At 55.7% G+C, this 27,106-nt stretch overlaps 2 protein-coding genes across 4 annotated transcripts in view; one reads left to right on the top strand and one right to left on the bottom strand.

The window, feature by feature from the left end:
• LOC101141731 (chondroitin sulfate proteoglycan 4-like) overlaps positions 1–16,211 on the bottom strand; it is an 81,391-nt gene extending 65,180 nt beyond the window's left edge. Inside the window, 2 exon segments of the mRNA XM_063698738.1 lie at positions 15,004–15,075; positions 16,157–16,211. Coding sequence (XP_063554808.1) covers positions 15,004–15,075; positions 16,157–16,211 — 127 coding nt within the window.
• Positions 16,212–16,666: 455 nt separating this feature from the next.
• Positions 16,667–27,106, top strand: part of LINGO1 (leucine rich repeat and Ig domain containing 1) — a 208,335-nt gene continuing 197,895 nt past the window's right edge. For 2 of the 3 annotated variants that reach the window (XM_019011270.4, XM_063698751.1), the window contains exon 1: positions 17,286–17,392. The gene's annotated coding sequence lies outside the window, so the exon portion shown is untranslated. Of the gene's footprint in view, positions 16,745–17,285; positions 17,393–27,106 lie in introns of those variants that run through there. The other variant, XM_055363906.2, reaches the window with a different exon arrangement.

Here is a 27,106-nt window from a genome sequence, read left to right as displayed (position 1 = left end):
GCTTCTCCCTTTTATAAGCATCACTAGCCAATCAGCTCATGCATTCCCTCCCATGAGAGGGAAGTGACCAATCATATTTGGTCTGGTTTCTCCGTTGCTAGGTGCAGGAGGCTGCCTCCTCACTGCTGAGGGGCTTGGATTTTATAAGTCCAATCCTGGGTCTGAGCTGATCCCAAAGGTTGGGGGCTCCAGGAAGATGGATTTAAAATTCCCTGAGCATAGTATCCAGTGGGTTCTGCCAATAGTCGGGGCTGAGGAATTCAGGGAAAGGAGAGAGCAGCTGGCAGTCCTGGAGGGCTTCCAGGAGAGGGCACAGAAGGAGGCGTTTTCAGGCCCTTCCTGGCCCAGCCTGGGCTGTTCTTTTCTCCTTACAGAGGGGCCTCATCAGACCCCTGCCAGCAGGCTCAGCACTTCCATCCTGGCAGCTTCAGGATGCCTCCCTGCCCCGCTGTCAGTCCTGGGACTGTCCTGGGCCCTGGGCTTGAACCTGCTTCAGGACCCTTTCCCCCAGCCCTCACCCCACTGACACCCAGAACTCCTGTAGAGGGTTGGGTATGGGTATTACCCCAAGTGTGAGCCTGGGTCTAGGCACACTTCTATGGCTCCAGAGGTTGGGGATGGAGAGGACCCAAGAAGTGACATGGGAAGATTCAGAAAGAAGGGGAGGGCGTCCCAGGTGGGGAGCCCTGTGTGAGCAAAGGCTTGGAGGCTTATGAGTGTGTATGTGTGTATATCTGCCTGTTTACGCATGTGTGTGCATGTGCTGGTGTTTCCATACATGCCTTGGGCACGTGTGTGCATATGTGTAAAACACAGAGAAAGGACATCGGTTCTTTCATGTCTTAGGCTTGTGGATTTCCTCACCTCTCCAGTCTCCCATGACGAGCCGTGTTTTGGGTCCTGAGCCCCAGCTCTCTGTGAGCCTAGGCCCCTGAGCCTAGTTCCCATCCCTGCCTACCCCACCAATGGAGCAATTTCTTGATTAAAAAATCAATGAGACTGCACATAACAGAGCCAGCATCACCTCCAAATGGAGAAAAATCCAACTAGTCCATCATCCATTCCCACTACCAAAGCCACTAGCAGCCTACCTACAGCCTAGTTTGGCCCTTTCTGGGGACTGGGGCCCTGCTCCACCACAGAATGTCAATCAAAAGTGTTCACTTCCAGCCCTGGCAACATAGTGACCCTGTCTCTATAAAAAACAAATGAATTAAGGCTGGGTGCAGTGACTCACGCCTGTAATTCCAGCACTTTGGGAGGCTGAGGTGGGCAAACCACTTCAGGTCAGGAGTTTGAGACCAGCCTGGCCAACATGGTGAAACCCCATCTCTACTAAAAGTATAAAAGCTGGGCATGGTGGCACGCAGCTGTAGTCCCAGCCACTCAGGAGGCTGAGGCAGGAGAATTGCTTGAACGTGGGAGGCAGAGGTTGCAGTGAGCCAAGATTGCACCACTGTACTCCAGCCTGGATAACAGAGCGAGACGCTGTCTCAAAAAAGAAATAAATGAATTATCTGGGAGTGATGGCACACCCCTGTAGTCCCAGCTACTCAGGAGGCTGAGGTGGGAGGATCGCTTGGGTCTGTGACGTGGAAGCTGTAGTGAGCCATGGTCACACCACTACACTCCAGCCTGGGTAAGAGAATGAGACCCTGTTGCAAAAAAAAAAAAAAAATTTTAAAGGCCTGCTGAGGATGGAGAGTTGAGTAAAATCAGTGCCTCCTCTGCCCCCAGAATCCTGGTGTCTTGCTCTTCACAACAGCCTGGTGTCCTCATCTGTGCTCAGGCCAATTCAGTCTGGTGGAGCGCAGGAGGAAAGGGCTTGCCTGTGTTCCCTGGGCTGTAGGAGGGATCAGCTCACTGACTTGGGGCAGCAGAAGGAGGCCTGGGCTGAGGTCAGGGCCCACCCACTTAAGACTCTGTCCCTTCTGAGCCTCAGTTTCTACATCTTTAGAAAGGGACCATGATGCCTGAGGCTCAGATGCGAGTGTATGGAAAGGATGTCTTATTCCGTTTGTGCCACACTAACCAAATGCCTGAGACTGGGTGATTTATAAAGAACAGAAACTCATTTCTTAGAACTCTGGAGGCTGGGAAGTCCAAGATCAAGGTGCTGGCAGTTTTGCTGTCTGGTGAGGGCTGCTCTGTGCTTCCAAGGTGGCGCCTTGAAGGCTGCATCCTCTGATGGGAGGAATGTGATTTCTTTTCATGGTAGAGGAGTAAAAGAGGGTGATCCCACGCCCACAAATACCACAAGCCCCCACTTTTTTTGTTCTTTTGAGACTGAATCTCGCTCTGTTGCCTCAGCTGGAGTGTAGTGGTGCCATGTGGGCTCACTGCAACCTCTGCCTTCCAGGTTCAGGTGATTCTCCTGCCTCAGCCTCCCAAGTAGCTGGAATTACAGGTGTGTGCCACCATGTCCAGCTAATTTTTTGTATTTTTAGTAGAGACAGGGTTTAACTATGTTGACCAGGCTGGTCTCGAACTCCTGACCTCAGGTGATCCACCTGCCTTGGCCTCCCAAAGTGCTGGGATTACAGGCATGAGCCACTGGGCCCAGACAGCCACAAGTCCTTTTTAAAGGCCCTAATCCATTCATGAGGGCAGAGCACTCATGACTTAACCACCTCCCTAAAGGTTCCACCTTTCAATATTGTAGCACTGGGAATTAAGTTTCAGCATAAATTTTGGAGTTGACAGAAATACTCAAACCACAGCAAAGGGGCTCTGGGAACTGGGAAGTGCTGGGCCTGGGTCCAGGCACCCCTCTATGGCTCCGGAGGTTGGGGATGGAGAGGACCCAAGAAGTGACATGGGAAGATTCAGAAAGAAGGGGAGGGTGTCCAAGGTGGGGAGCCCTGTGTGAGCAAAGGGCTTACACTGTGCTGATATCCACTGAGCCTGGGTCAATGGGAACATCTAAGGGCAGAAGCAGGATGTTTGGCCCACATGGTACTTTAAAAAAATCGAATTAGTGGCCAACCTTTAAAAAATGGGCATTTTCTGCACAAAGTCTGAATTTTGGCTTCTCTTGAAAAATCGGGAGGCCTGGCAGTCCTGAGACTGTGTGCCCATGTGGGGTGGCACTTCCCTAACCCCCTCAGTGGGCCCACTTCCTCTTAACTGCCTAACTCCTGGGGGATGGGTGACACTTGTGACCCCTGATCCTTTTAGAACATATTAACATTTTCTGATGAATCTTTCTCAGTAGCCCAGTCAAGTGAGTGGCCCATGGTCAAGTGGGTGGGAAGGAGGGCACAGCTGCCTCCTGGACCCCTCAATGCACACTCCCTCCCTGTTTCCCACTCTCAGCCCTGGCAGTGTGCTGGGTGCCCGACTCCCTGCCAAGCAGGGAGCAAGGAAGAAGTTGTGCCTTGGGGGGTGACTGCTTTTCCTCTCCAGGAAAATCTAACACCTTGACCATTACCCACACGGCATTTTCTCTGAAGGCCCAGGGAGCCAGACGGACAGGTTCTCCCAGAGCAGGTGTAAGCAGTGCCAGGCCAGGCATTCCTTTTCCCCTTGACCCCTCAATGTAGGTTTCAGGCAGAGGTGCTGTGGCCACCTTGTGGGGTCAACCATTTGGGGCAGGGCTGGCACAGCTGCTCTCATCAGGCTACAAAAGGGCAGACTGGAGTTTCCAGATTCACCCCTTCTCAGCTGTGTGACCTTGGGAAAATGCCTTGACATCTCTGAGCCTGTTTCCTCATTTGTAAAATCTCTACTTCCACATGCTATCATAAAGATCAAATGGGATCAGAAGTGTGTAAGAGAATGGCCTGGTACAGGTAAGGAACACAGTTGGTACTCTGTTTCTGAAAGGAGGAGTTGAAGGTCCCCAGATCCAGTGGTGGAGCCAGCATAGTTACTGTGCAATGGAGACTGATTAACGAGGTCCTGTGTCCCAGCTGGCTGGGGATAGATATGATGACAAGAGTGAGGGGCATTTTCCCTGGGCCTTGCCCCTTCTGAGCTGGGGTAGCTGGGAGAATGTAGGGGTGAGGAAGCAAAGAGAAGAGGCATAGTTTCTCCTCTCTCCCTACCCCCCACCTTTGTTGTGGGTGCATAGCCCTTTCCCCATGAGCTGGGCCCCTTTCTTAAATGGGGAGGGCCCCTGCCTTTTTCAACAGCTAGAATGTGGCTGCCTGGTTTCCAACTGGGATGGGGAGCCTGGGGGCCCAGAGAAGTGGAGTGTGGAGGAAACAGCTGGCCTCATAGTCAGTTTGTCATGGAGCTACCTCATGGGGCTGCCCCTCCAGGACCTCACAGTACAGCCTCTCTAGACCTTTACCTAGTTTTAGTTTGAAAGCACAAAAGGGACACGGATATTCCAGGTCCCCCAAGGCAGGGGGCTTTAGCACAAACGGGATCTCCGAAAGGAGTTGAAGGCCCTTGAATCCAGTGGTGGAGCCAGCATGGTTACTCTGCAATGGAGACTGATTAATGAGGTCCTGTGTCCCAGCTGGCAGCCTCTAAAGGGAGAGCTTCCTCCCCTTTTCCCGGAACACTGCCATCTGGCCGCCTTTCTAAGATAGCGATGAAGACCACTGCCTTCTTCCTGGGTGTGCTTTCTGGAGCTGCAAGTTGGGGGTGCACAACAGGGTGTGGTTGCTGTCCCAGAAGAGGGGGCTGCCCAGGGCAGATGACAATAGTGGTAGTGACGACAATAGCTGATGACATTTACTCAGCCCCGTGCTAAACACCTCCTGCTGCACTCACCCCAATTCTGGGGTTACAGAACAGCCCATCTCATTAAGGCACCTCCATCACATGGAAATTCAGGTGCGAATGGAGCCATCCACAGGGAGGAGAGAGAGGTGCACTGATTTATGAACTTCACAAAGGGACCCTTCTTGCCGGGGTGGGGGGATCTAAGAAACAGCTCCCCCTGTGTGTTTAGAGTAACAGTCCATGTCCAAAATGTCGATTTTCCTGCCTGGATTTAAAGAACGTGTTTAGAGAACCAGGTCAGCTTTAGGGTCTCCAGACCACTGGCCTACAGCCAGGAGAGGTATTTCAGAACCCTGAAGAGTGCCTCAGACTCCAGGAGTGGGTGGAATGAGGAGGCTGGTTTTTTAGAACTGGCTGGTGCTGCCGGGCAAGGTGGCTCACACCTGTAATCCCAGCACTTTGGGAGATGGAGGCAGGTGGATCACCTGAGGTCAGGAGTTTGAGACCAGCCTGGCCAACATGGAGAAACCCCATCTCTGCTAAAAATACAAAACTAGCTGGGCATGGTGGCACATACCTGTAATCCCAGCTACTTGGGAGGCTGAGGCAGGAGAATCACTTGAACCTGGGAGGCAGAAGTTGCCATAAGCTGAGATTGAGCCATTGCACTCCAGCCGGGGCAACAAGAACGAAACTCTGTATCAAAAAAAAGGGAGGGGGTGCTGGGCCCTGAAGGAACATGACTTGCCCAAGTCATTCAGTGGGTCAGCCTCGCTGCCTGGGGCTATATCTCCCTAAGCAAAGGCAAGAGCAGGAGCAGCCCAGCTTGCTGCTCTGTGCCAAGTCTGCAAAGACACAGGTGTCTTATTTTCTGCATTCTAAAAATTGTGAGCAAGTAGTAGCTGTAAGTCAAATCTTATCCCCAACACCATCCTGCATGGCTCTGGGCTTGAGAGCAGCCCTTGGTTGTTTTTATAGGCAGGATGTTGAATGATTATAGTCACAGCCTCTGCAACCTCACTGCCTGAAATTAAACCTGGACTCTGCCACTCAGGCTGTGAGACTTTGGGTGCATTAAGCACTGTATGCCTCAGTTTCCTCATTTATAAAATGGGGATGATACTCACTTCTACATGTTATTGTGAGAATTAAACATATATATATACATATATATATATGTATGTATATATATAACTTAGAGCAGTGGTTGGCATGGACTTATTGCTGTAAAAATGTTATTTTTAACCCCAAGCATTCTGCCCCAGCTCTGATGCATGGCCAGGTTTTTCCCATGGTACCCCTGGTCTTACCTCCAGGGTCAAAGGCTGGGAATAGGCAGATATTCCTTGGGCTCGTAAGCCACTGGAGTGTCTGCAAGGCCGTCTAAGGAAGTATTAGTTTGGGAGATTGGAGGCCCCACTGCCCTGGGCCGGGGAGTCTGGGACCTTGAGATGCTGGACCTTGGCACCAACTTCCCCGTTCTTTCTTCTTTTTCATAGTGGTTCCAAGAATGGTCTTTAGAGCCAGAAAGATCCAGGCTTAAATCTTGGCTCTGAGGTTTACAGGCCATGACCTTGGCGAGTCATAATTAGCCTCCTGGAGTCTCATCTGTGTATGAGTCTAACAGTATCCTTGATGTGGTTGTCTAGAGGATTACAATGAGAAGACGTCGTGCAGGCTGAGCACATGTGCATGCTGTAAGTGCTTCGTAGTGGTGGCTGTCACGTGGTTGTTATCCTGACGTTTCTGTCTCACTTTGGGTCTCTGCCACTCCCCTCTCCCTCCCAGTGGGTGAGGCTCTCCTTCCTTCTTCTTGACTTCCAGGCTTGGAAGCACCAGAGAACTTGGAGACTTTGGATCTGGCCCGCCCAGACTCAAACCTCAGGGAGAGAGGCTTTTAGAAGACAAGATCGGGGGCTGGTCTATTGTGGCTCATTTCCTGTGACCTCACTCCTTCTCTCTGCCTTGTCTTAGTGTCAGTGCTCTGGATTTCTGGACAACTCCTTTGTGCCCTAGCCCTGGCCAGACACCCCTCTTTACCCCCAGCTCTGCCCCATTCCAGGAGAAAGTGGCAAAGCATTTACCTTACTAACAGCTCAGATTTGACAAGCATGAACTGAGCAAGTTGTGGGCCTTACCACATGAGCTAGTTCATTTATAATCAGCATTTAATTAGCATCTACTTTGTGTCCAGCATTGTAGGAAGCACTTTACACACGTTCTTGTTTAATCATCCAGCAGCCTCTAGAAGTGGTTATTATTATTAATTTCATTTCTTAAATTTTCTTAAAAAAATTTTGTGGATACCAGGTGAGTCAGTCACATATGATTATACTTTTATCTTACAGGGGCGGACAGTGAGACCCAGAAAGTTTGGGTGATGCTTGGGCCTCATGGTGGGAAACCTTGGAGCTACAGGGAAGAAGAATTGAGCTAAAGCTTACAAAGCACTTGGCATCGTGCCCAGCATACAGAAGGTGCTCAATAAAGGGGACTAGGCCGGGTGTGGTGGCTCATGCCTGTAATCCTAGCACTTTGGGAGGCCGAGGTGGGTGGATCACTTGAGGTCAGGAGTTCGAAACCAGACTGGCCAACATGGTGAAAACTGTCTCTACTAAAAATACAAAAAAATAGCTGGGCATGGTGGTGGGCGCCTGTAATCCCAGCTACTTGGGAGGCTGAGGCAGGAGAATTGCTTGAACCCGGGAGGTGGAGGTTGCAGTGAGCTGAGATTGTGCCACTGCACTCCACCCTGAGCAACAAAGTGAGACTCTGTCTCAAAAAAAAATAAAAATAAAAATAAAAAAATAAAGGGGACTAAGCCCTGTCATCCTGGATGCCCGATGGGACCCTCAGCCTGGCTGACACCTCTTCGTGCCCTCTCTCCCACCCTTGTACCAGCTCTTCCATTGGTCAGAGAATGTATTAATTTGCACTTGGGCCAGACGCAGCAGTGGAATTTCAGGTACTGTGAGAGTTGGGTGGGGGCACACAGAGGATGGCCACTGGCTCCACGACTGAGGCTTCTCCTCGCTTGCTCCTGCGGCCAGATTCAAGCAGGACTCCCAGGAGCCGGGCTGCAGAATCACCCATGATGATGTGGTTCTGGATACTGTGATGTCTGGTTTCATGAACTCTCACTGGTAGATCATTCATTCTGCCCAGGAACTTGAGCACAACCCCACTCCCTCGCTCCTCCCCTGCAAACTCTCTGGGCCTGGGGTGTAGGGGGAAGTAGGCCAGGGCTTCAGGAAATCTGGTCTCTTTCTGCCACTGTCACAGGGCCTGGCCTTGACCAAGATGCCCACCTAGGTTGCACAGTAGACCTGGCTTCTCAGTCCAGCTCTGCTATGAACAATTCACCATCAGACCCAGGGCAGGTATTGACCCTCTTTGAGCCTCAGTGTCCTCATCTATAAAATGGGAAGGGAGAACTGGGTGTTCTCTGAGTGTTCTCCCAGCCCTGCCATGCAAGGCAGTAGGGAATCCCCATCCTCCCCTCTGCCTGCCCCATCACGGGGTATGTAGCCAAGGACAGGGACAGAATAGGATGCAGGGAATGAGGCAGGAGAGAGGGAGAGTCTCAGATGGCTCCTAACTCTCTGGCTTGAGAAACTGGTAAACTCAGGTGCCGTTTACTGAGATGAAAAAGGGGCAAGGGTAGACTTGGGGAGGGGTGATAAGTTCAGTTTTGAATCCATTGCATTTGAGGTGCTCAAGGGATGGGCCTAGGCAGCCAGCATAGAGCGGAGCTGGGATTTGAACCAGGGATGTCTGCTTTAAAGGCCATGCTGTCTCTGGCACACACCCTATGCAGAGGGTGAGGTGTGCAAAGTCAAACTACTGAGGGCCAAGGAGGGGCCAGAGAGAGTTCATGTTCAGAGCTGGGAATAGTAGAGGTGGAGAAAAAAGAAGGCTTCATCATGGAGGGCTTCCTGGAGGAGGCCATCGACCCTCGCGTTTTGAAGATACCAAGAGAAGGTGAGTCCTGAGGGAGAAGAGTTGGAAGGGTCCCTGAAGGCTATACTCAACAAGAATATGTGACTTCCCCAAGGTCACACAGCTAACAAGTGGCAGGGCCACAGTTCCGGCCAGGCCTGCCTCATTCCAGGGCCTCTGCTGTCAACCTCATAGGACACTGCTCTCAGGGATTGGGCCCTGGCAGTGGGAGAGAAGCCACAGAGTTGAGGCGGAGACTTAGTCTCTCCCAGGTCAGGCCATCTTTCCCCAGCCCATGCATGGTCAAGTTCCAAATAAACAAAGAGACAGCAGAGCTTTGACTCTCAAAGTGGCAGGACACAGAGCTAGGACTGTTCCAGTTTTAAGACAGACCTGACTCTAAGTATAGGGCCGTCCATGAATGTAGGTAGGCTGGGCAACTACTCAGTACCTGCGGGACGAGGTGTGCTTAGAGTCTCCCTTGCCCCTTAAACTGGTCTGCCACCAAGTCTGAGAGTCCATTCACACACCCTGACTTTAGAATAGACATTGTCCAACTGGGCTCTTCCCCAAGGGAACACATTTTTGGCCCTACTCATCTCACACAGAGGGAACTTAGTAGACCCTTTTCTCCTAGGTGGAAGGGGTGGACGACCCTGCAAGGGGACCCTCTCTCCCAGCTTTGCAGAAGGCCAGTCTGCCATGCAGGGGACAGGCTCGCCTGACAGAAGGGCAGGGAGCCACTGGGCACACCAGGCTGCAGTGGTAGCAGCAATGGTGAATGCCAGCAGCTCACAGCGAGTGTGCAGTGTCAAATGGGGTGCATTACTCTCCCTGAAAATTAAAAATTAAAATTAATCAAACACTCAAATTGATTTCCTTCCCGTCTGTTTGCTCTGCTGTGCCAGTCAGATGCCTGCCTGCCCACCCAGCCCAATACATCCCATCCTTATGCCAGAGCTGGACAGCTCAGGCAGCTGCAGGGGTCTCTGTGAAGGGCTTGGGGGAACCTCAGGCACCTCATTCCAGCCATGGGAAATTTGGTAAGGGTCAATCCAGCCAGACTCATGACGCTGAGACCCAGTGCAGGGTTTGGAAAGGGGCAGGCAGAAAGTGAACATCACTCTTGTCCAAAGGTAACACCTATGCTGGGCTGGGAGGCAGAGAGAATATTCTAGAGAATATTCCTGGGGCCATCATTAACTGATGTCATGAGCCTGGGCAAGTCTTGTTCTCTCTGACTTGTTTCTCTGTCTGTGGAATGGGGAGAGGGGGCAGATGGAAGAGGTCCCTGTGGGTTCCAGTGCTGGTCTGTGGGCCGGGCCAGCCTTACCTGGGGACTGACCTCTCCCACCCACCTCCAGCCAGCCTGGGGCCCTGGTCTCCTCCTTCCCCAGCTGGGACCTGACCTGCCACTTATCAGCTGGGCAACCTTGGGCACAACGGGCATGTCACTTAACACTTCGGTGCCTCAGTTCCCTCATGGGTAAACGGGAATGATAAAGCCAGTGTGGACAGGCTGGTTCCCCAGAAAGCAGACTGTGAGGGAGATCCGTGTGGAGGCAGGCAGGATGGGGCCGGGGGAGCTGGGCCATGACGCCTTCACGAGCAAGACTCTGTGAGGAGCTCTGGATCCCAGCTGTCTCTGCAGGGGTGTTCTGAGATGGGACAAGAGGGGCAGCCTTTATCCCATGCTTGGAGCAGTCATTGGATGCAGCTGTCCCTAGAAGAGTAAGGCCTTGGGCAAGTAGGCTCTCTCTTCAGCCTCCTCGCCAGGGGGAGGGTCCTCACCTGGGGCCTATCAGCTCTGGCAACCCAGCAGCAGGGGAGGAGGACACTGCCCAGGAGCCCCTTCAGGCTGCAGCACTCCTGCCCCTCCAGTGGCAGCTGCATCCAACGACTGCTCACAGCAGGTGTCCGGGTGAGGGTTCCCTGGAACAAGGTTGTGAAGCCTGGCAGGGGTCAGCTCCCAGGAAACAGTCAATCTGCTGAAAAGGCCTGGGGGGTCCCCTCCAGCCCCACCCCACTCACCATCCTGTTCCTTCCCCAACAGTAGAGGTACTTTCATAGGTTTCTGTCTGTGCTCATGCTGGTCCCTCCTCCCTCCCTCTCTCCCTCTCCCTGCTCTTCTTTCTTGCATTCTTGCATTCAAACACATCCATGTGGCTAGCACATACTCCTTGAACCCCTGCATTGGGCCAGGCCTGGGCTGGTGGGAGTTGAGGACTCAGAAGGCACATGGACCTAGTCATGCTTCCTCCCCCAGGGTACTCCCCATGCCCCAGGCCCTTTTCCCCAGCCCAGCGAACCATCGCCTCTTGCCTCTCTGGGAGAGCCAGATTCCGCTGATGCCTGCATAGATGCGTCGCCAGGCCATCCCTTCCTCAGGTCCAGGCTCCATGGACTCCTAACTCTCAGTTCTGTGACACTGCTGGCCTCCAGCCCCCACCCCAACACAGTGCCCACTCCAGAACTTGGAACCTTGGCCTTCCTCTGTGTGCATGGCTATCCATGTGCCTGTCTGCCCACAGCCTGTGTGTTCCCTAAGGATAGACCCCATGGGCCCAGCACAGGGCCCACCGTGGTGAGTGGGAACTGCATGGCCAGTCAGTTCCCCAAACTATGCATACTCCCAGGTCCCCAAATTCCCACCACCCACCCCCACCCCACTCCTCGGCCTTCCAAAGTGCAAGCTCAGTCCTATCTCTATCTCTCAGTAACAGGCAAGGTTCACTCTCTGCCCAGAACCCCGACACCCACAGCTCCTGCTGCCCTGCTGCCTCCAGCACCACCCTTTCCTGAGGCCGGGTTGTGTGACTGTGCTGGACTGCAGGGATCCAGTGTCCAGATGGCCATAACCCTGCACCTTGGTTTCTTTATCTGTACAATGCGGATAATCTCTGTTCCTGCTTCCCTGGGCTGTAGGGCGCCTTTCCTGAGAAGACACATACAATTAGACTTGTGGACAGCAAAGCACTCCCCACGTTTCAGGTAGGTGTGATTAAGTATAGAAAAAGCTGATGTGGCAGACTGTGGATTGACCTCGGCCCTCTCAACAAGCGGGCCTGGCCCCTGCTCCATGAGCTCAAGGCCCTGTGCTGACCTGGGGACAGCTCCTACAGGGCCACCCCTGCCTCTTTAGGCAGGGCCCTTAACAAGGTAAGGCAGCCTCCCAAGCAGAAACTGCAACTCACACAAGAGAAGAGGCCCCTCACACAGATGGCAAGGTGCAGTGTCACCTGGGAGGGAGCAGCTGCTTTCTGAACCTGCGAGGGAACACTGGGGGATGGGAGATGGCACCCCACATAGTCCTGCTTCCCTGGACCCACCCAGGCAGTCTAGGATGGGGTGAGGTAGGAGGGCTTGCTGTGGTGGCCTGGGCCAGCCCCTTCTGTCTGGAGCCTCAGTTTTCCAGCTGTTAATGGGCACTATAATCTTGTCTCTGCTCACTGGTGCCCACGACGGCGATAGTCCTACTCGGGGGATGCAGCTGGCTACAACTTTCCAGGGAAGGTTTTATGGGGTCAGCTGGTATGTCTGTGGCCCACGGTGGTGCTGACTTCAGGGTCTCAGGAGGATGCTTGACAGGAAGGAGCACTCCGGCAGAGTAGCTGATAGTTATGACAAGAATTCCAGTTCACACCATCCTCTCCTGTCCAGGGAGACAAGAAGAGTAGAGAATGACACCCTTCTACAGCTGGAAAACCAGAGGCTCAACAGTCCAGCTGAGCACTGACAGGCCAACAGGGACTCCCAGTCATCTGATGCAGCTGCCAGGCTGATAGTGGAGACATGGGTGAGGGTGCAGGTGAGGTCTGGGGTGGGGAGAGGAAGAAATCTTCCTGGAATGCCCTCCTTGGGAAGAGCCAGGTGAGGCAGGCTCAAGGGTGGAGGAGGGATGGGAAGGCATAGGCCAGCAGCAGGCCTCAGGCAGCCCCTCTGCTCACTGCAGGGCCAAGGCCCTGGAATCTGGCCTAGTTGGAGTCATGCTGTATCTTCTCCATTCCCTTGTTACAGGATCAACCAGAGACGGCAGAAGACAATCAGTCCATTCTTTATAGTTCTGGGGGACACAGAGGGGCAAGTGCTGCCTGGAGGCATCCAGCTAGCATCTGACGAGAGGTGGGGCCAAGGCCTCCTGCTCCCTCACGAGGCTGCCCACTCAGCTGCCCAGTCTGACTCCCCAGGATGTCTCGCCTTGTGCCAGGGCCTGGGCATCAGAGAAGAGGGTGGAAGTGGTCCCTGGGTGCAGAGTGGTGGGCTGGGAGGTGACAGTTGGAGGAACAGTGGCAGCACTGTCCTCTGCTTTGAACCTCCAGGGCCAGCCCGGAGCCTCTAGGCTAAAACCCCAACTCCTTGCTGGTCCCACTAGAACCTATTGTCCTGACCTATGCCACCTGCACCCCCATCTCTAATCCTCTCTCCTCATGCTCTGGCCACATGGCCTTCCTCTCTTTCCTCTCACCATGGGGACTTTGAAAGCGTTGTTCCCTCTCTCCGGAGTCCCCACTTCTCTGGGTCATTGTCTACTCCACCTTCTGGTGCTACGTTGAATGTCACATCCTGCAAGAAGCCTCTCCTGACTCCCTAGTCCAGACTAGACCAGGTCCCCACAGACCTTGTCACAGCACTTGTCCCAGTTGTCATTTTACATTTGTTTGCATGGTGGTTTGGTTTCTCCCTGTCTCATCTGGACTCTGAGGTCTCCACCACGTATTCCCCATGCCTGGCGCAATGTGTGGCATGAAGTAGGCCCACAATGCATGTTCATGGAAAGAATAAAGAATGTTGGTTCTCAGTTCAAATCCTGGAACCCCTCCCTGAGCCTTGCTTTTTTCTTCTCTGAAATGGGAATGATAACACCAAGATTAGTGTGAGGGTGAGCCAATGAATGAAAATCTCCTGGCCACACTCTGCCAAGAGTAAAGAGGGAGATCGGGGTGGGGAGGGGGTGGTTGATGCCAGCTGCTTAGGGATGGAAGGACTTGAGACGTGTGGAAACCAAAAGTGATGGGGACAGGTGGGGAAAGACGTGGAGGTGGGGGGATTGGATGTGTTTAGAGACAGCAAGGAGACAGCCCAGCTGGGTGGGGCATTTCTCTGAACACTTGGTGACCTACCTTTCAGCCTGGCTTAGGAAACCAGGGGTTTCAGAGGAAGTGGGTGGGAAATGCCCACTGCCTCCTCGAATTCCATGTGGGCCACTCAGTCTCGGCTGGACCTGGTGTGATGATTCGATCTGGAACACTGCCAAAGTTCTCCATGACTGGCCCATGAAGATGGCTGGAAACAGCAGAGCAGCCCTGGGCAGGCATTTGTGGGGGCACTGACCCAGCCTCTGTGGTGGGAAGCAGCCAGCCACCAGCCCCTGGTAGAGGAGCTACCTCCTGGAGCTAGCTGCCCAACTGGTCTTGTTCCTGGTCCCTGCCCCAGGCCCCCAGCTACTACTGCTCTGGCCGTAGAGTGGGCCTGGTCATTATTCATGCCATGCCTCTCTGTAAAGCCTGCTGGAATGAAGACGTGGCAACAGCCTCTGGCCACCAGCACAAGGGCAGGACACAAGGGGACCCCAGAGAGGCCTCTGCACATGACTGCCTTTGTGCAGAACTCCTGGATAGAGGGCCTAGGCTTGGACTTGCTGGGGAAAATAAATGACATAGACTTAGGTTCGTCATCCCTGTGGTGCATATCAGCTTGCTCCCATACTTAGGGAGGGAGTTGAGGCTCAGAGAAAGTGTGCCACCTATTTGAGTTTGCACCGCATAGCTGGGCATAAATTCCCAAGCACGGACACAAAGGCTGTGTGGCTCCCAAGACAGCAGAAGTAAGCGGGAGAACTGGATGGTGGGAAATGGATGGGGATGCAGGCTGAAATCGCTGCTCTGCAAGGATGTCAGAGACTCTGGGGAAAGGCTGTTTGTCTCTGTGTGGCTTCCCTAGGGCTCACCTGGAAGCCCTGGGAAGACTCCTCAGGAGGCGTGCTGAGCCAGAGCAGGCAACAGCCATGAGCTCATCTCCCTTGAGAGCCCCAGGAAGTCTGGTAGGGAGGTAGAAGGAAAATGGCCAGGGAAAGAGGGAGAGGGGAGACTTTGGGATGGGCCACAAAGCCAAGCTCAGACACGGGGAAGAAAAGGCCATTTGCCGCATGCCCGCTGTGTGCTGAGCCATTCCTGAGCATCGGCCCTCGTGGATTCTTTGCCAGTCATGTTACTGGCAATGTATTTTTATTCCCATTGTACCAAGGAGGACACTGAGGCTGGAACTGATACTGGATCTGCCTGATACCAAAGTCTAGGGTCTTCACAGGGCACCTTCATGATGGGTGGGTACAGGAGCCTGGCCCTTCCTGGACTCACATCACAGCCACAGCGCAGCCTGGGCTTCTCCTACTTCCAGCTCCGGACAGCAGGGGGAGGCTGTGCTGCGTCTGGCTGTAGATATGGACACAGAAGTGGGTCTGGGCTTAGAGGGGAGAAACAGAAGAGGAGGTGGCCTCTGGCAAAAGCTGCTGGGTTTGGGAAGCCCTTATCCATACCTCTGTGACGGCTGAAATGTGGGGGTGGGGGCTGCTGCCTAGATTTGCCAAGTGGCAGCTCTGCTGCTGCCCCAGAACAAAGTCGAAACTCCTCAAATCAAGGATTTATAGCTTCTCTTCCCTCCAAAACACCCATCACTCCGTTTCCCACTTCCAGGTCTTTGCACATGCTCTTCTCTTGGCATGGGATACCCTTCGTGTTCTTTCTGCCTGGCCAATTCTTACTCATCCTTCACTATCTGGCTTCAATGTCACCTCCTCCAGGACCTCCTCCACCCCCCACAGCTCTATCATACCTCCCTTATTCTTATTTTCTGAAGGTAGGAATGTGTCTAAATCATCTGTGTCTCCAGGACCTAGCACAGGATGGGGCATATGACAGAAACTTCCTGAACAATGGGCAAAATGCATCCCTCTGCAGGGTTGGAGAGCAAGGGACAGCCTGGGTGGGAGTAAGGGTGGGGAGGGGGCCCTGAAGACGAAATGCTCACGTGCTAGACTTGTCCAGGATCAGGCTGACCGGGAGCGTAGGGGTGTACTTTACTTCCCAGGGGTGTCATGAGGGTCCAGGGAGATCTTGGATGTGAGGGAGCTCTGCAAACGGTAGGTCCCTGTACTGACTCAACTTTACCTCGTTCCCTGGTTTCCCTGATGAGGCAGTTGGAAGGAGGAGGCAGACCAGTCCTGGTGAGTGTCCGGGGTGGCAAGGATTGCAGTCTCAGCGGTGGCCTCAGCTCTCACAGGCAAGGAGGTGGGACTCTGGGGGCTGAGGGACTACCTTGGGACTCCCCCTTCTATGGGGACCTAACACCATATCAGAGCTGGGCATGGGCTCAGAAATGATGGAAGCCATGCCCTTCCCAAAGGGGGTAAACTGAGGTGCAGAGAGGGGTCGGCATTTGCCCAAGGTCACACAGCAGGAGCGGGACGCCAGCCCGTGAGCCCTGTCCTCCCAGCATGACAGGTGTCTTCACCTGGAGTTCAGACTCAGACGGCAGCTTCACTGACCCCCCTCCCCGGCCACGCAGTCCAGGGCGCTCAGCCTACACCGCCTCACACCCATTGTCGGCCCAGAGGCTTGGCCGCTGAGCGCCCCCTGGATGGCGTGGTCTGACCGTCCTTCTCCTTGACTCACCTCCAGCCCCGAGGGCCGGGCTCCACGGCGGCGGAGAGGGCGTCGCCCGCACGGCCCCGGCTGTGCCACCGCCCCGGACTGTTCCCGCGCAGCGAGGTCCCCTCCCCGGCGCCCCCGGGTGGGGCCGGTCGAGCCGGGTGCGCTATCCCTTTAAGCCCGGGCGAGATGAGAGCTGTCAGAGGCAGCCGAGGCTAGCGCTGGACGTCGCCACCCTAGCGCCAGGCCGGAGCTAGCAGCCGCGGAGCCGCGGAGAGCGGAGGGGGCGGCGGGGCCGGGCGTGGCGGGTCCCCTCGCCGCCCACTGCGCGCTCGAACCCTGGGCCCCGCGAGCGGCGGGCGGCACCCGCTGTAATGCGGAGAATGTGAGAGGCAGCGCAGGGCGGTGGGGAGGAAGGGGCGCGGGAGAGGGCGGCGGCGAGACAGACGGAGAGCAGCGGGGAGAACGAGGACCGGGCTGGGCAGGTGGGACAAGGCAGGGAGGCGCCGGAGAGGCGGGACTGGAAGGGGGGAGAAGGGCGGCGGCGCCGCGGAGGGAGCCGGCGCTTCCTGCGGGAGTGCGGAAAGCCCGAGTCGGCACCTGGGCCCGGGTTCGGGCTGGGAGGGCGGCCGCGGCCCGGCCAGGCAGGGTGCGGGAGCCGGGCCGCCCGCGGGGTCCCTACGGGGATCAACGGGGCACCTGAGGCCGGCGGGTCCCGGAGGGGCCCAGGGCCGCGCTCCGCAGGCTCCGGCCGTCCCGGCAGGGGGTCTTTGTGAGCGCTCCAGGAGGGCGAGTCGGGAGTGCGGAGCTGGGTGTGCGCGTGTGTGCGCGAGTGTGGGCGCCGGGCAGTGGGGGCGCGCGGTAGAGATTCTGCCGGCATCGCAGCGTGGCGAGCAGGAGGCAGGAGCGGGACGCGCAGGGAAGCCGGGACCCTCCCGCGCACACGCACATGCACACGCTGCGCGCTCTCACGCACATACACACGCCCTCCCTGCTGCGCTCGCCGCCGCGGCCACCACCGCGGAGCCGAGCCCTGCGGAGCGGGAACCGGAGCCGGAGCGGGGACCGGAGGCAGCCGAGCCAGGGGATGCCGGCCCGGAGCGGAGCCGCGCGCGGACGGCGCGCCCGGGACGGTGAGTGTGGCCGGGCCGGGACGCTGCAGCGGGGCCAGGGCCGCAGGGGCGCAGGCCGGGGAACCGGTGTGTCTGCCCGCCGGCGGCGCGGCGTGCGCGGCCTCTGATTGGGCGGGAGCCTCGGGGGCAGCAGCGGGGGTGGGGTGCTGGGTGCGCGTCCGTGGGGGGCGTGCACGCTTGGGGCTGGGAGGGGCGTGCTCGGCACCCCAGGCCGCGGCCCCGCCTCACCCTCACCTGCCGCTGCAGCCCCGGCGACTTGCAGCAACTTTGTGGAGCCCCTGGGGCGCGGCGGGCCGGGAGGGGTGGGGACGGAGGCGCTTTCAGGGTGCAACTCCGGCCTTCCTTTCCAGAGAAGAGAACGCGAGGGGAGTGGGGCGGGGACGCGGGCCGGGCCGCCTGGCGGGCGGAGGGGTGCACCTCCAGCTCCTCAGTCGCGCAGCCGCCCGCTCTCTGGGACACCCACCTAGGCCCGCGGCGCCGCGCTGGAGCCGCTCCGGGCGCCAGATTACTATGACCCCGCTACGGTCAGGCAGGACCGCGCGGGGACAGCTCCCAGGCCCAGGGCCTGGGATGTCTTTGCAGGCAGGAGGAAGACACCAAGGTTCAGTTGGGAGAGTGCGGCGACGTGCCCGGGCGTGTATGTGTGTGTCCCCGCGCCTTCTGCTCCTCAGGACGGTGGCTGGAAGAAGGGAACTTGCCGCAAGGCGCGCCCCACCCGACCTGGACCCTCAGGAGCTCCCAAGAGGCCGGGGATGGGAGGGGGCGTCTCCAGGTCTGCCGGCCTGGTGCCCCGTCCCTGCTTGGAGCCATGCCCCCGCGTGCCTCACTCTGCATTGAGGTTGTGGCTGTGCTTTGTACCCTCTCCCCTTGTGAGTCTCCTCCCACACTCTGGACCTGTACTGGCTGCCTGAGGGAACCTCCCCACACCCCTAACTGCCAACCCAGCCAGTCCTGTGGAAGATGGGATGGAAAGCTGTGGTCCAAGATGGTGCCTCTGAGAGGGAGAGAACCCCGTGTCTCCTGGAGTGAGAGGCCCAAGGAAGGATCTGGGGTCAGGACTCCTGCAGGTTCCTCATCCTCCTTGTTTCCAGGGCAGGTTTTTCCTCCTCTAGGAAGCCTTCTCTGGTTGCTCCTGAGTCCTTCCAACTTGGACTTCCCTGGGGTTGTAACTGCTGGGATCCCAAGCAGCCCCCATTCATATGCCTTCTTTCCTGCCACTCGCCTGTGAACCTGTGTGGTTAGAAGTCTTGATCTCAGCCTGGATGCTGTGTGGAAGGGTGTGGTGGCTGGACCAGTCAGTATCTACCTGGGTCTCTGGAGTATGGTAATGTCTATGGTAATATCAGCTTTCAGGCTTAAACCTTACTTCCACCTCCATTATCCTTCTGGAATCTCTCAGCCACTTTGTGAGAATGCAGGACCGGTGGGCAAGTTTCTTATCCATTTCACAGAGGAGGATTTTGTGGCAGAGATGGAGGTAGTTTTCTAAGTCTTAGGACAGCCCTTTTCCACTGCGAGGGTATCCGCTGACCCTGGTCTTTGGTGAGGCATGGAGGGCACCCAGGCCTTCTTTATTGACCTGGCAGGCAGGCTCCTGCTGCGTGTGGCACGTTTACTGGGCCGGTGGCTGTTCTCAGCTGGAGGCAGTTGAGCAAAAGCTCCTGACCTGTGGGACCTTTTGACCCTAGCTTGGTTAAATATGTGCTTCCTGGATTTGGGGCCAGAGGCTGTCAGTGCTTTGCTTGATGGTTTGGAAGCCCGGCTTCTGGCATCCTCTGCACAGCTCTGGGAGTTCACTACCATCCCAGGGATCCGAATCACTCCCGCCCAGCCTGGCACTCTATGCTGGGTCCTGGCATTGTCCTTGTGTTTGGGCCCCAGAAGCCTTCCTACCCTCTCCATCCTAGAGCCCCTCTGTGGGCCAAAGATGCCCCGTGGAGATCTAAATGTGCACTGGGGGAATTGGAGGGGACTCTGGTGGCTATTGTGGCCACTTCCTCCCCAGGTGGCCCACCTGAAGAACAGGAGGTCAGAGCTGTCAGCCCCAGGCAGGCTTCTGTGACTTCCTTCAGTCCTGCTGGCAGCCTGGAGTCATCCCCAGGGCCTTCGGGGTTGAGCTGCTGCCCGGGAGTTACCACTGGGGGTGGGGCTGGGCCTGCTGGATCCTGGCGGTGGCCTCCTCAGCCTTTGCTGGCTTCCCCGTCCCGGGCGGCCTCTCTCTGCCTCTCCCCGCTCCTCCCTTGTTGGCTCTGGCTGATAATGGCCTTTCTTTGCCATTGTTTTTTTCTTCTCTCTCTCTTTCAGCTCCTCTTCCTCTTCACCTGTGGCTCCCTAAGCTCCAGACTTTTGCCTCCTGACCAAAAGTCCTTTGTTGACCAAAGCTCTGGTTGACATCCAGGTGGCTGGAGCATGGCAAGACGCCTAGCTTGGTTCCACCCCTATCATCCATGCCTGCTTGAACCCCTGCCCCGGTTCTTCTGGTACCTCCACTCCCACCCCAACCAACTCCGCAAAATGAACCCTTCATTTGGGGTCCCAAGTCATGGTGAGGGGGAGACCAGGGGCACTTATTTGGCCCCTGGTCTATTCTGCCGGGGGTGAAAATTCCAGCCAGGGGCTCCCCGCCCCTACTGGCTGCCCCCTTTAGGAAAACAGCCACTTCCTCACCCCAGCCTCCTGACCGGGAGGGAGCAGTGCCCAGTGTGACCCCCTTAATTTCCCTCCCCAGGCAAGACCTGACCCTGCTATATTTGTGTTTTAAATTGTAAAGATATTCTAACAAACCCAGTGATAAGAATTTATTGAGTGGGCTGGGCCTTGGGGTGACTCAAGGTGGAAAAGCTGCCCCTGACCTCTCAGGCATAGCTTTGTGGGGGCTGAGGGCTACCCTGACCAGTCTCAGAGTTTCTTCCGTGGGCTTCTGGGGCCCAGACCCCTGTTCCCAGGAACCACACCTTGGCTCTTACTCTCCATGGCCTGGAGCCTCACTTCACATTTGGAGGTATCTTCTGGCTTGAGACCTGGACTGAGTGCTGGGGATACCAGTGATGAGCCTGGGCCCCTCCCTGGATGGGCTCTCAAAGGGGAAACAGATTTGGACCCATACCTCTGAGTATTAGTGAAGCCGGCTGGGTAACCAAGAGGCTCAGTGGGGGAGTGGCAAGGGGCTGTTTCAGAAGGAGGGGACTGGCGGGGCCTTGACCTGCTGAGATTTTCCGGCACTTGATCTATGCTCAGTAAAGAATTGTTGACTAAATGAGTGAATGGAGAATGCGAACGTGAGTGGGGCTTTCTAGGAAGATGGCACGGCGCTGGCAAAGGCATGGAGGTGGGAAGCGCTGGTCAAGGGTAGAACGTGTTTGCAGTGGAGTAGTTCACACGGGGGCATGGAGAAGGTTGGCACCAGACAGAAGAGGATCCTCAGTGCCCATCTGAGGAGTGTGGGCTGATTCTGAATTCAGGGCTTGCAGCGTTGAAGTTCTGGAGGAACACAATTAGATGTGCGATATAAACCACTTCTCTGGTGGTCTTGGGTGGGGTTGTCCAGGTGCTGGGAAGACCTGGGTGGGGTGATCTAGGTCGTCAGAGTTCCGCGAGGGCTCAGGATTCACCAGTCCCACCACCTGGGCATACAGAGGTGGCAAGTGTCCTGAAGTCATAGATGCAGCCTCCAGTACTGGCCTTGCCACTGTGTGCACTTCAGTAAGCCCCTGAGGCCCATGGCTCTGCCTCAGTTTCTGTGTCTGTAAAGTGGACACATTTGTTTGTCTCCATGGATAACTGGAGTGAGTTTGAGTGGGATTTTGTAACCTCGGAGGAGGGCTATGAAGGAAAAGGGGTAGAGGGCTGTTTGGCATTGCTATTTGATAGAGGAAGAGCTTGAGGCCTAGAGCGGGGCAGTGGCTAGCACAAGGTCACTAAGCAAGTTGGGAGTGGGCACTGCAGTCTTGGGTTTTTCTGGCTGTGCCTGTGCTTGCTGGGCAGGGGTGGGTGGGGTGGCCGGGGCCTCAGGGCCTCTGCAGAGGACGTCCTTAGGCAGTTGTTTCAGCACTCCAGCTGTCGGAGAGCATATGGGGCCATATGGCCACATCAGGGGAGGTGTCAGCCGCTGGAGGAGGGATAGCAGCTGCCACCATGGTCTTCTGGATCTGTGTGGGCACTGCTAGCCACCAGGGTCAGGGCGAGAGGAGGCTAAAGTGGAACTTCGGTGTCCAGGTTGGTTTGGACATGGAGACTGGGCCTTGGCAGGTGGCCCAGTTCCAGCACCCATCTGCCAGGGTAGCCGGATAGGCAGCTCCATGTCCAGGACTGATCCAATTAGCTCAAGGCCAGCTGTGCCAGCCACCCTCCTCACATGCCCCACCCAGCTCTGATGGCCTTACCATGGGGTGGCACAGTGCCTCTGATGTCAGGGTCACTGGCCTCAGTGGAGTGTGTGTGTATGTGACATATCCCCACACCCTAAGCGCTGATTATGAAACTCTGAGACTTTGGGGTATGGAGTGGCTCCTCGAATCAGTCTGGTGAATCCAAAGGGCCTGGGCTTGGATGCCAGATGGAAATGGGTTTGAATCTTGGCTCAGCTGCTTCAAGCTGGGTGAGCTTGGACAAGTCACTTTACTGAGCCTCACTTTCCTCATGGGTATCATGCGGGGATGAAGTCTACCATAGCCCACTTGGAAATAATGCATGTGAAGCAGCCACTAGCCAGAGGCATTGTAGGATCTCAGTAAATGTTAGCTGATGTTTTGCCCTCTGCAGGAAAGGGAAGTGGGTCAGGTTGGAGTTTCAATGTCCAGGTAGAAGTAAAGAGGAGCCTTATTATTATTATTTTCCACGGCAAAATCTGCTTTATAATTTTGTGTTTTTATACTCCTTCTTTTGTTTAGTCCTCATGGTAGTTCCAATAAAGTAGGCAGACAACATTGTTCCGTTTCACAGATGAGAAAACTGAGGGCACGGTGGGAAGTGAGTCTCCAGAAGCCACACAGTGAGTTAGGCTTGACCCTGTCTCTGGACTCCTGGTCCAGTGTTCTTGCTCCACAGTGAGGCTTTCCAAACTTCTGGGGTGGAGACTGGGGGAGGAGTGGCTTTGTCTTCTGTCTAAACCAACTTGGGGGTTCTAGAGACTCCCTTCTTGGCCCTGTTTCCATTATAGGTACAAGGACAGGCTGTCATGGACTGGTAGCCAGTCTCAGCTGGGGCTGGAATGAAGGATGCTCAATGAGGCAGCATCTGCTGTATTTCTCATCTGCCCCAGCACAGGGAGGGGCTGAGATTGGGGGGGCTTCCTCGGGGGCAGGAGAGCCGAGGGACGAGTGAGGGATGGACCTTCACCTCCCAGGCAACCCTGGCCATGCTAAGGCGAGCAGGCCTGAGCCTTCTGGGGCAGGGTGGGGAGGGCGCTGGGCCCTGGCCCTTTCTTTGTGTAAGGTGTATAACCTTAGACAGATCACTGTCTTCTTTGAGCCTCGGCTTTCCCCTTTGGACACGGGACAAAATGATCTCCCTGCCTGCCTTACAAGGCTATTTTTGAGGCTCTAATACGTATTTTTCTACATGGCAGGGCATTATAAAAACATGCTATTTCACGGCTGTAATTCCAGGACTCCCCTGTCCTGTAATTTGATGATCTATGATCATTCAACGTATCACTGTTTGGGCGCCTCTTCTGGGCCTGGCTGTTCTGGGTGCTATAGGAACAGGGATGAGTAGGACCAGCCTCTGCCCTCTTGGGGCATGCAGCCTGGTGGAAACCATGGACAGACCTTCCCAAGCCCAGGCTGGCTGTCACGCTCTCACCCAACACCCTCCCAGCACTCCCTGTTACCTCCAGGCTGGCATTCTGACCCCTTGGCACCTTGCCCAACCCTATGTCCTACCCCAGCCCTCTCTCCCAAGCATCTCTCTGTGTCCCCAGGCTCCAGCCAATCAGGTGGGCTGTCGCTGTCCTCCTCCATGGTCCTTCCACCTGAGAGTTCTCCCCCATCCCTGTCCGTGGAGATCCCACCCACTTTTTAAGGCTTAGCCCAAATGCCTCATTAAAAAAAAAACCTTCTATTGGCCACCCCTCCTGGAAGCAGCCCATCCTTCCTCAGAACTCTGAGAGCAGTGTATCAGCTTAAATTTAGGGAACATTTATTATTTACTGTGTACCCACTATGTGCAAGGACTGGGGGCGGTTTGTCTTTGTTTTGACTTGGGAGCACCTTGGTGGCAGGGACTGGGCTTATCCATCTTGTGTTCCTTGGGCGTGCCTGGGGGCCAACTAGGCTGATAGGGGTCATGCAGTGCCTCCCTTGGGGCCTCTGTGGCCACTGACACCTCCTCCCTGGGTAGTCCCTTAGGCCTGGGGATTTGGGCTAGGCCCAAAACATCTGTTTGAGAAGCTCCCGAGTTATGGGCTGCTTTGCTGCTGAGACGCTCATCATAGATACGGTCCTCCTTGTCCCTGATGGCTGTGCCAGGATGGGGCGGGGCCACCCAGTCACTGGCCATACATAACTCTCCCCGATGAATTGCACGGCACTCAGCAATTAGTGATTGATCATTTGGGGTACTGATAAATCTCCATTATCGATCCACGGAGGCGAGCCTGGCCATTGTTGGCGAGGGTCAGCTGGGCCTGGCTGGGAGATTGCAATCATGGCCATTTATTTCTGACCAGGAAGCTCAATAAACAGGAGGCAGAGAAAGAGACGCAAGCCCCCCTGTCTGCGACCCACACCGCCAGGGTGGGGCTAGAGGGCTGGGGAGGAGGGGGAGTTGGAGCAGCTGGGGAGCTTTTGCCCACCTCCTCCACCCTCTATTCTCCACCTTCCTTATTTTGCTTCCAGTCTCTTCTGGCCCTGGGCCTCAGCTTTCCCATCTGTTAAGTGGAGATTTCAGTCTCTTTGTCCGGTGACACTTTGCCTTTGAATGAGATGCCCGGGCAGTTACTGACTTGTCATCATTTCTGCTCCACCGGTAGGGGTATTCTGAGGCTCCGAGAGGATGGTGGCTGCATGAGGATGGAATCAGTATCAGGACCCCCAGCCCTGGGCTGCTCTGCAGAGGGCATGGGGAGCCTGGTGGGTGGGGGAGGTGTGGTCACAAGACAGCAGTCACCTCAATAAAGGGCAGCGTCTGGCTTCTGAATGTGTTAAGGCTTTTAAATGTGCAGCTAGGGCTCAGTGGAATTTGTGAAAAGCGATTTCTAGGGAAACAACATAAAGGAGATGGCGGGGGGATGTTTAACCTACTTCAGAGACCCAGTTGCCTTTCAGGCATACCAGGAGCACCAGGCATTGTCTGTGGGGCTCCTGCCTGGCTCACGTGACTGTGCTATTTTTTTTTTTTTTTAATTTTGTTGGGAACATTTTCAGACATACGAAAAAGTAGAGAGAATAGTACAGGGAACTCCCGTATACCCTTCATCTAGATTTAACAATTGTTGACATTTTCCCACATTTTGCTTTATCTGTTTTTTCCAGAGTATTTTAAATTATAGACATCAAGCCCTTTCACCCCTAAACATTTCAGCATCCATCTCTAAAAAATAAGATAAAATATTTCTGCCTAATCATAAGTGGTCTCAAATTTTTTTCATTTTATCCTTGGGAGATAACGAATCTGATAGATGAGCGGACTGAGGCCTCTGAAGTGACTTGGCCTGTCCAAGGTCACATAGCAGTGAAGGGGAGGGTCCTCTCCAAAGGCCCTGAGGCCCTGGCCACCCCACCCACCCCTGCCCAGGAAGCCACAGGCACAGCCAGGAAAACCCCAGGCTGGAGTGCCTGCTCCCAACTTGCGTAGGTGGGATCTAGGAGGCAGGCTGCAGATGTAGCCCAGGATTGGGCAGACACAGGAGAGGTGGGGGAGGGGAGAGGTGGTCTGGAGCTGGACCCCTCTGAACAGGTTCCTCTGGCTTAGGCTGGAGGGTCCACCTGGAAACAGGAAGTGACCCTCTTTTAGGTTAATTCTCTCTCTTGTTTGCTGTGAGGATTAATCAGGAACTGCAGCGTCAGGAAAATCTAACACAACTTCTTGTTTATTGTTTAATTTAGGAGAATGTTATCAGGCTTGGGCCATGCAGGGCCAGGGGAGCCTCTATTGGCACAAGCAGCTGGGCTGCCCCCACCGGCCACCCTGTGGGAGCAACCGGGAAGGTGGTGGGAAGGCTGGCCTGGCAGGAGGGGTTGGGATCGGGTCTGGACAGCTGTGGGAATTGGGGTGTGGGGGTGTTGGGGGCTTGGGGCTGCACCTGAGATCTGGGCTGGACCAAAGACTCTGTAACCTCGGAACAGATAGGAAGTGAAACTCAAGGGGGTGAGCTTCTGGGGGATATGTGGACATCCGGGAGGGCCTCGGGCTGCCTGAGGCCCTACTGAGGAGCTCTCCTCTGTCTTCCGGCCTCCTGCCCGAGCCTGGACTCCTCCCTGGGAGGCTGCGGCAGAATGAGTGCCCTTTGCCAGCCCAAGGTAGCTACAGGTCTCCCTGGGCTTCCCCGCCTCCTTGGGGTTAGGGTGATTCCTCCCCCAGTACTCTCCGATGCTTGGGACTCCCTGAGGGGTCCCAGAGGTCACAGGTATGGAGTCACAGAATGCTGGAACTAGAAGGCGTACTTAGAGATGATCTCATTCCTCCTCTAGGCTCCAGATAGGAAACTGAGGCACAGGGAGTGGCCAGTTCTGTCTCATGTCTCATGGTGAAGTACTGCAGAGCCTTGGCAATAAGTCAGGCATCTGGCTTCTCAGTCCCGGGATCCTCTGCTTCCAGGCCACATGGGCTTGTCGTTCAGGACCCACTAGTGCTCCCCTGGGTACAGAGCCGGGAGGCTGGATCAGCTGCGGAAGGGCTGCCAGTCATCCTGGGGGATGGGCCTAGGATTCCCCTATTAGAGTCTGCCCTCCTCGCTGTCCCTCTCCCTCTCCTCCCTAGATTCCTCTGTGTGTGTGTGTGTGTGCACGTGTGTGTGTGTGTGCATGTGTATGTGTGTGTGTGAGCCTAGTTACTTACCCGTGTGTGTGTGCTTGTGTATGTGTGTGTGTGTGTGCATGTGTATGCATGTGTGTGTGTGTGTGTGTGTGTTTGTGTGCGTGCCTAGTTACTTACCCGAGAGGAGAAGAGCTGTGCAGGTTGGGGAGGAGGCCTCAGTGGAGTGTCCTGAGGCTCAGCCATCTGGGGCCGAGACTGGTCTCCTGTCCATAGTGAGCCCCCACAGCAAGGAGGAGTGCCCTGACTAGTGCCAGGCTTACTGTTGGGCTTATTCTTGAGGTCACTGGGGGAGGAGGGTGGGAGAGGCCACTGGGAGAAAGGCAGCCAGAGTGGGAGTGAAAGGCAGAGACATCAGGACACCTCCTGATCCCTGCTCTCCAGCCCTGCAGCGCCACCAGACCCACAGGAAGCCTGTGTGTTCTCTGCGGTTGGGGAAGGAGAGGAAGCCACCTCACCTCGGACGAGTGGCTCAATGGGAGCTGTGAGACAGGGGCATGTTGCCACCTCTCCTGGGCAAATGTTTCTTCCCTGGCAAAATGAGGCAGGGGCTGGGCGTCCTCTGCTCTGAGAGCCAGGTGGGGAGGACGGGTCATGGCTGGCTGTAGGTTGGTCCTTCACCCCCCTGCCAGGCAGGAAGTAGACTGGAAGGGTCACAGGAAACAGCACGGGTCCTTGGTGTCCCCTCAGCCCACCAGGCCTACCCTCTGCTCTCCCAGTGCTGTGGGGGTGGGGGGAGGG

Source organism: Gorilla gorilla, chromosome 16, assembly GCF_029281585.2.
Source record: "Gorilla gorilla gorilla isolate KB3781 chromosome 16, NHGRI_mGorGor1-v2.1_pri, whole genome shotgun sequence".
NCBI classification, from domain to species: Eukaryota; Metazoa; Chordata; class Mammalia; order Primates; family Hominidae; genus Gorilla; species Gorilla gorilla.
Note: the sequence above shows the minus strand (reverse complement) of the source record. Positions and strands in the feature narration are given on the sequence as shown.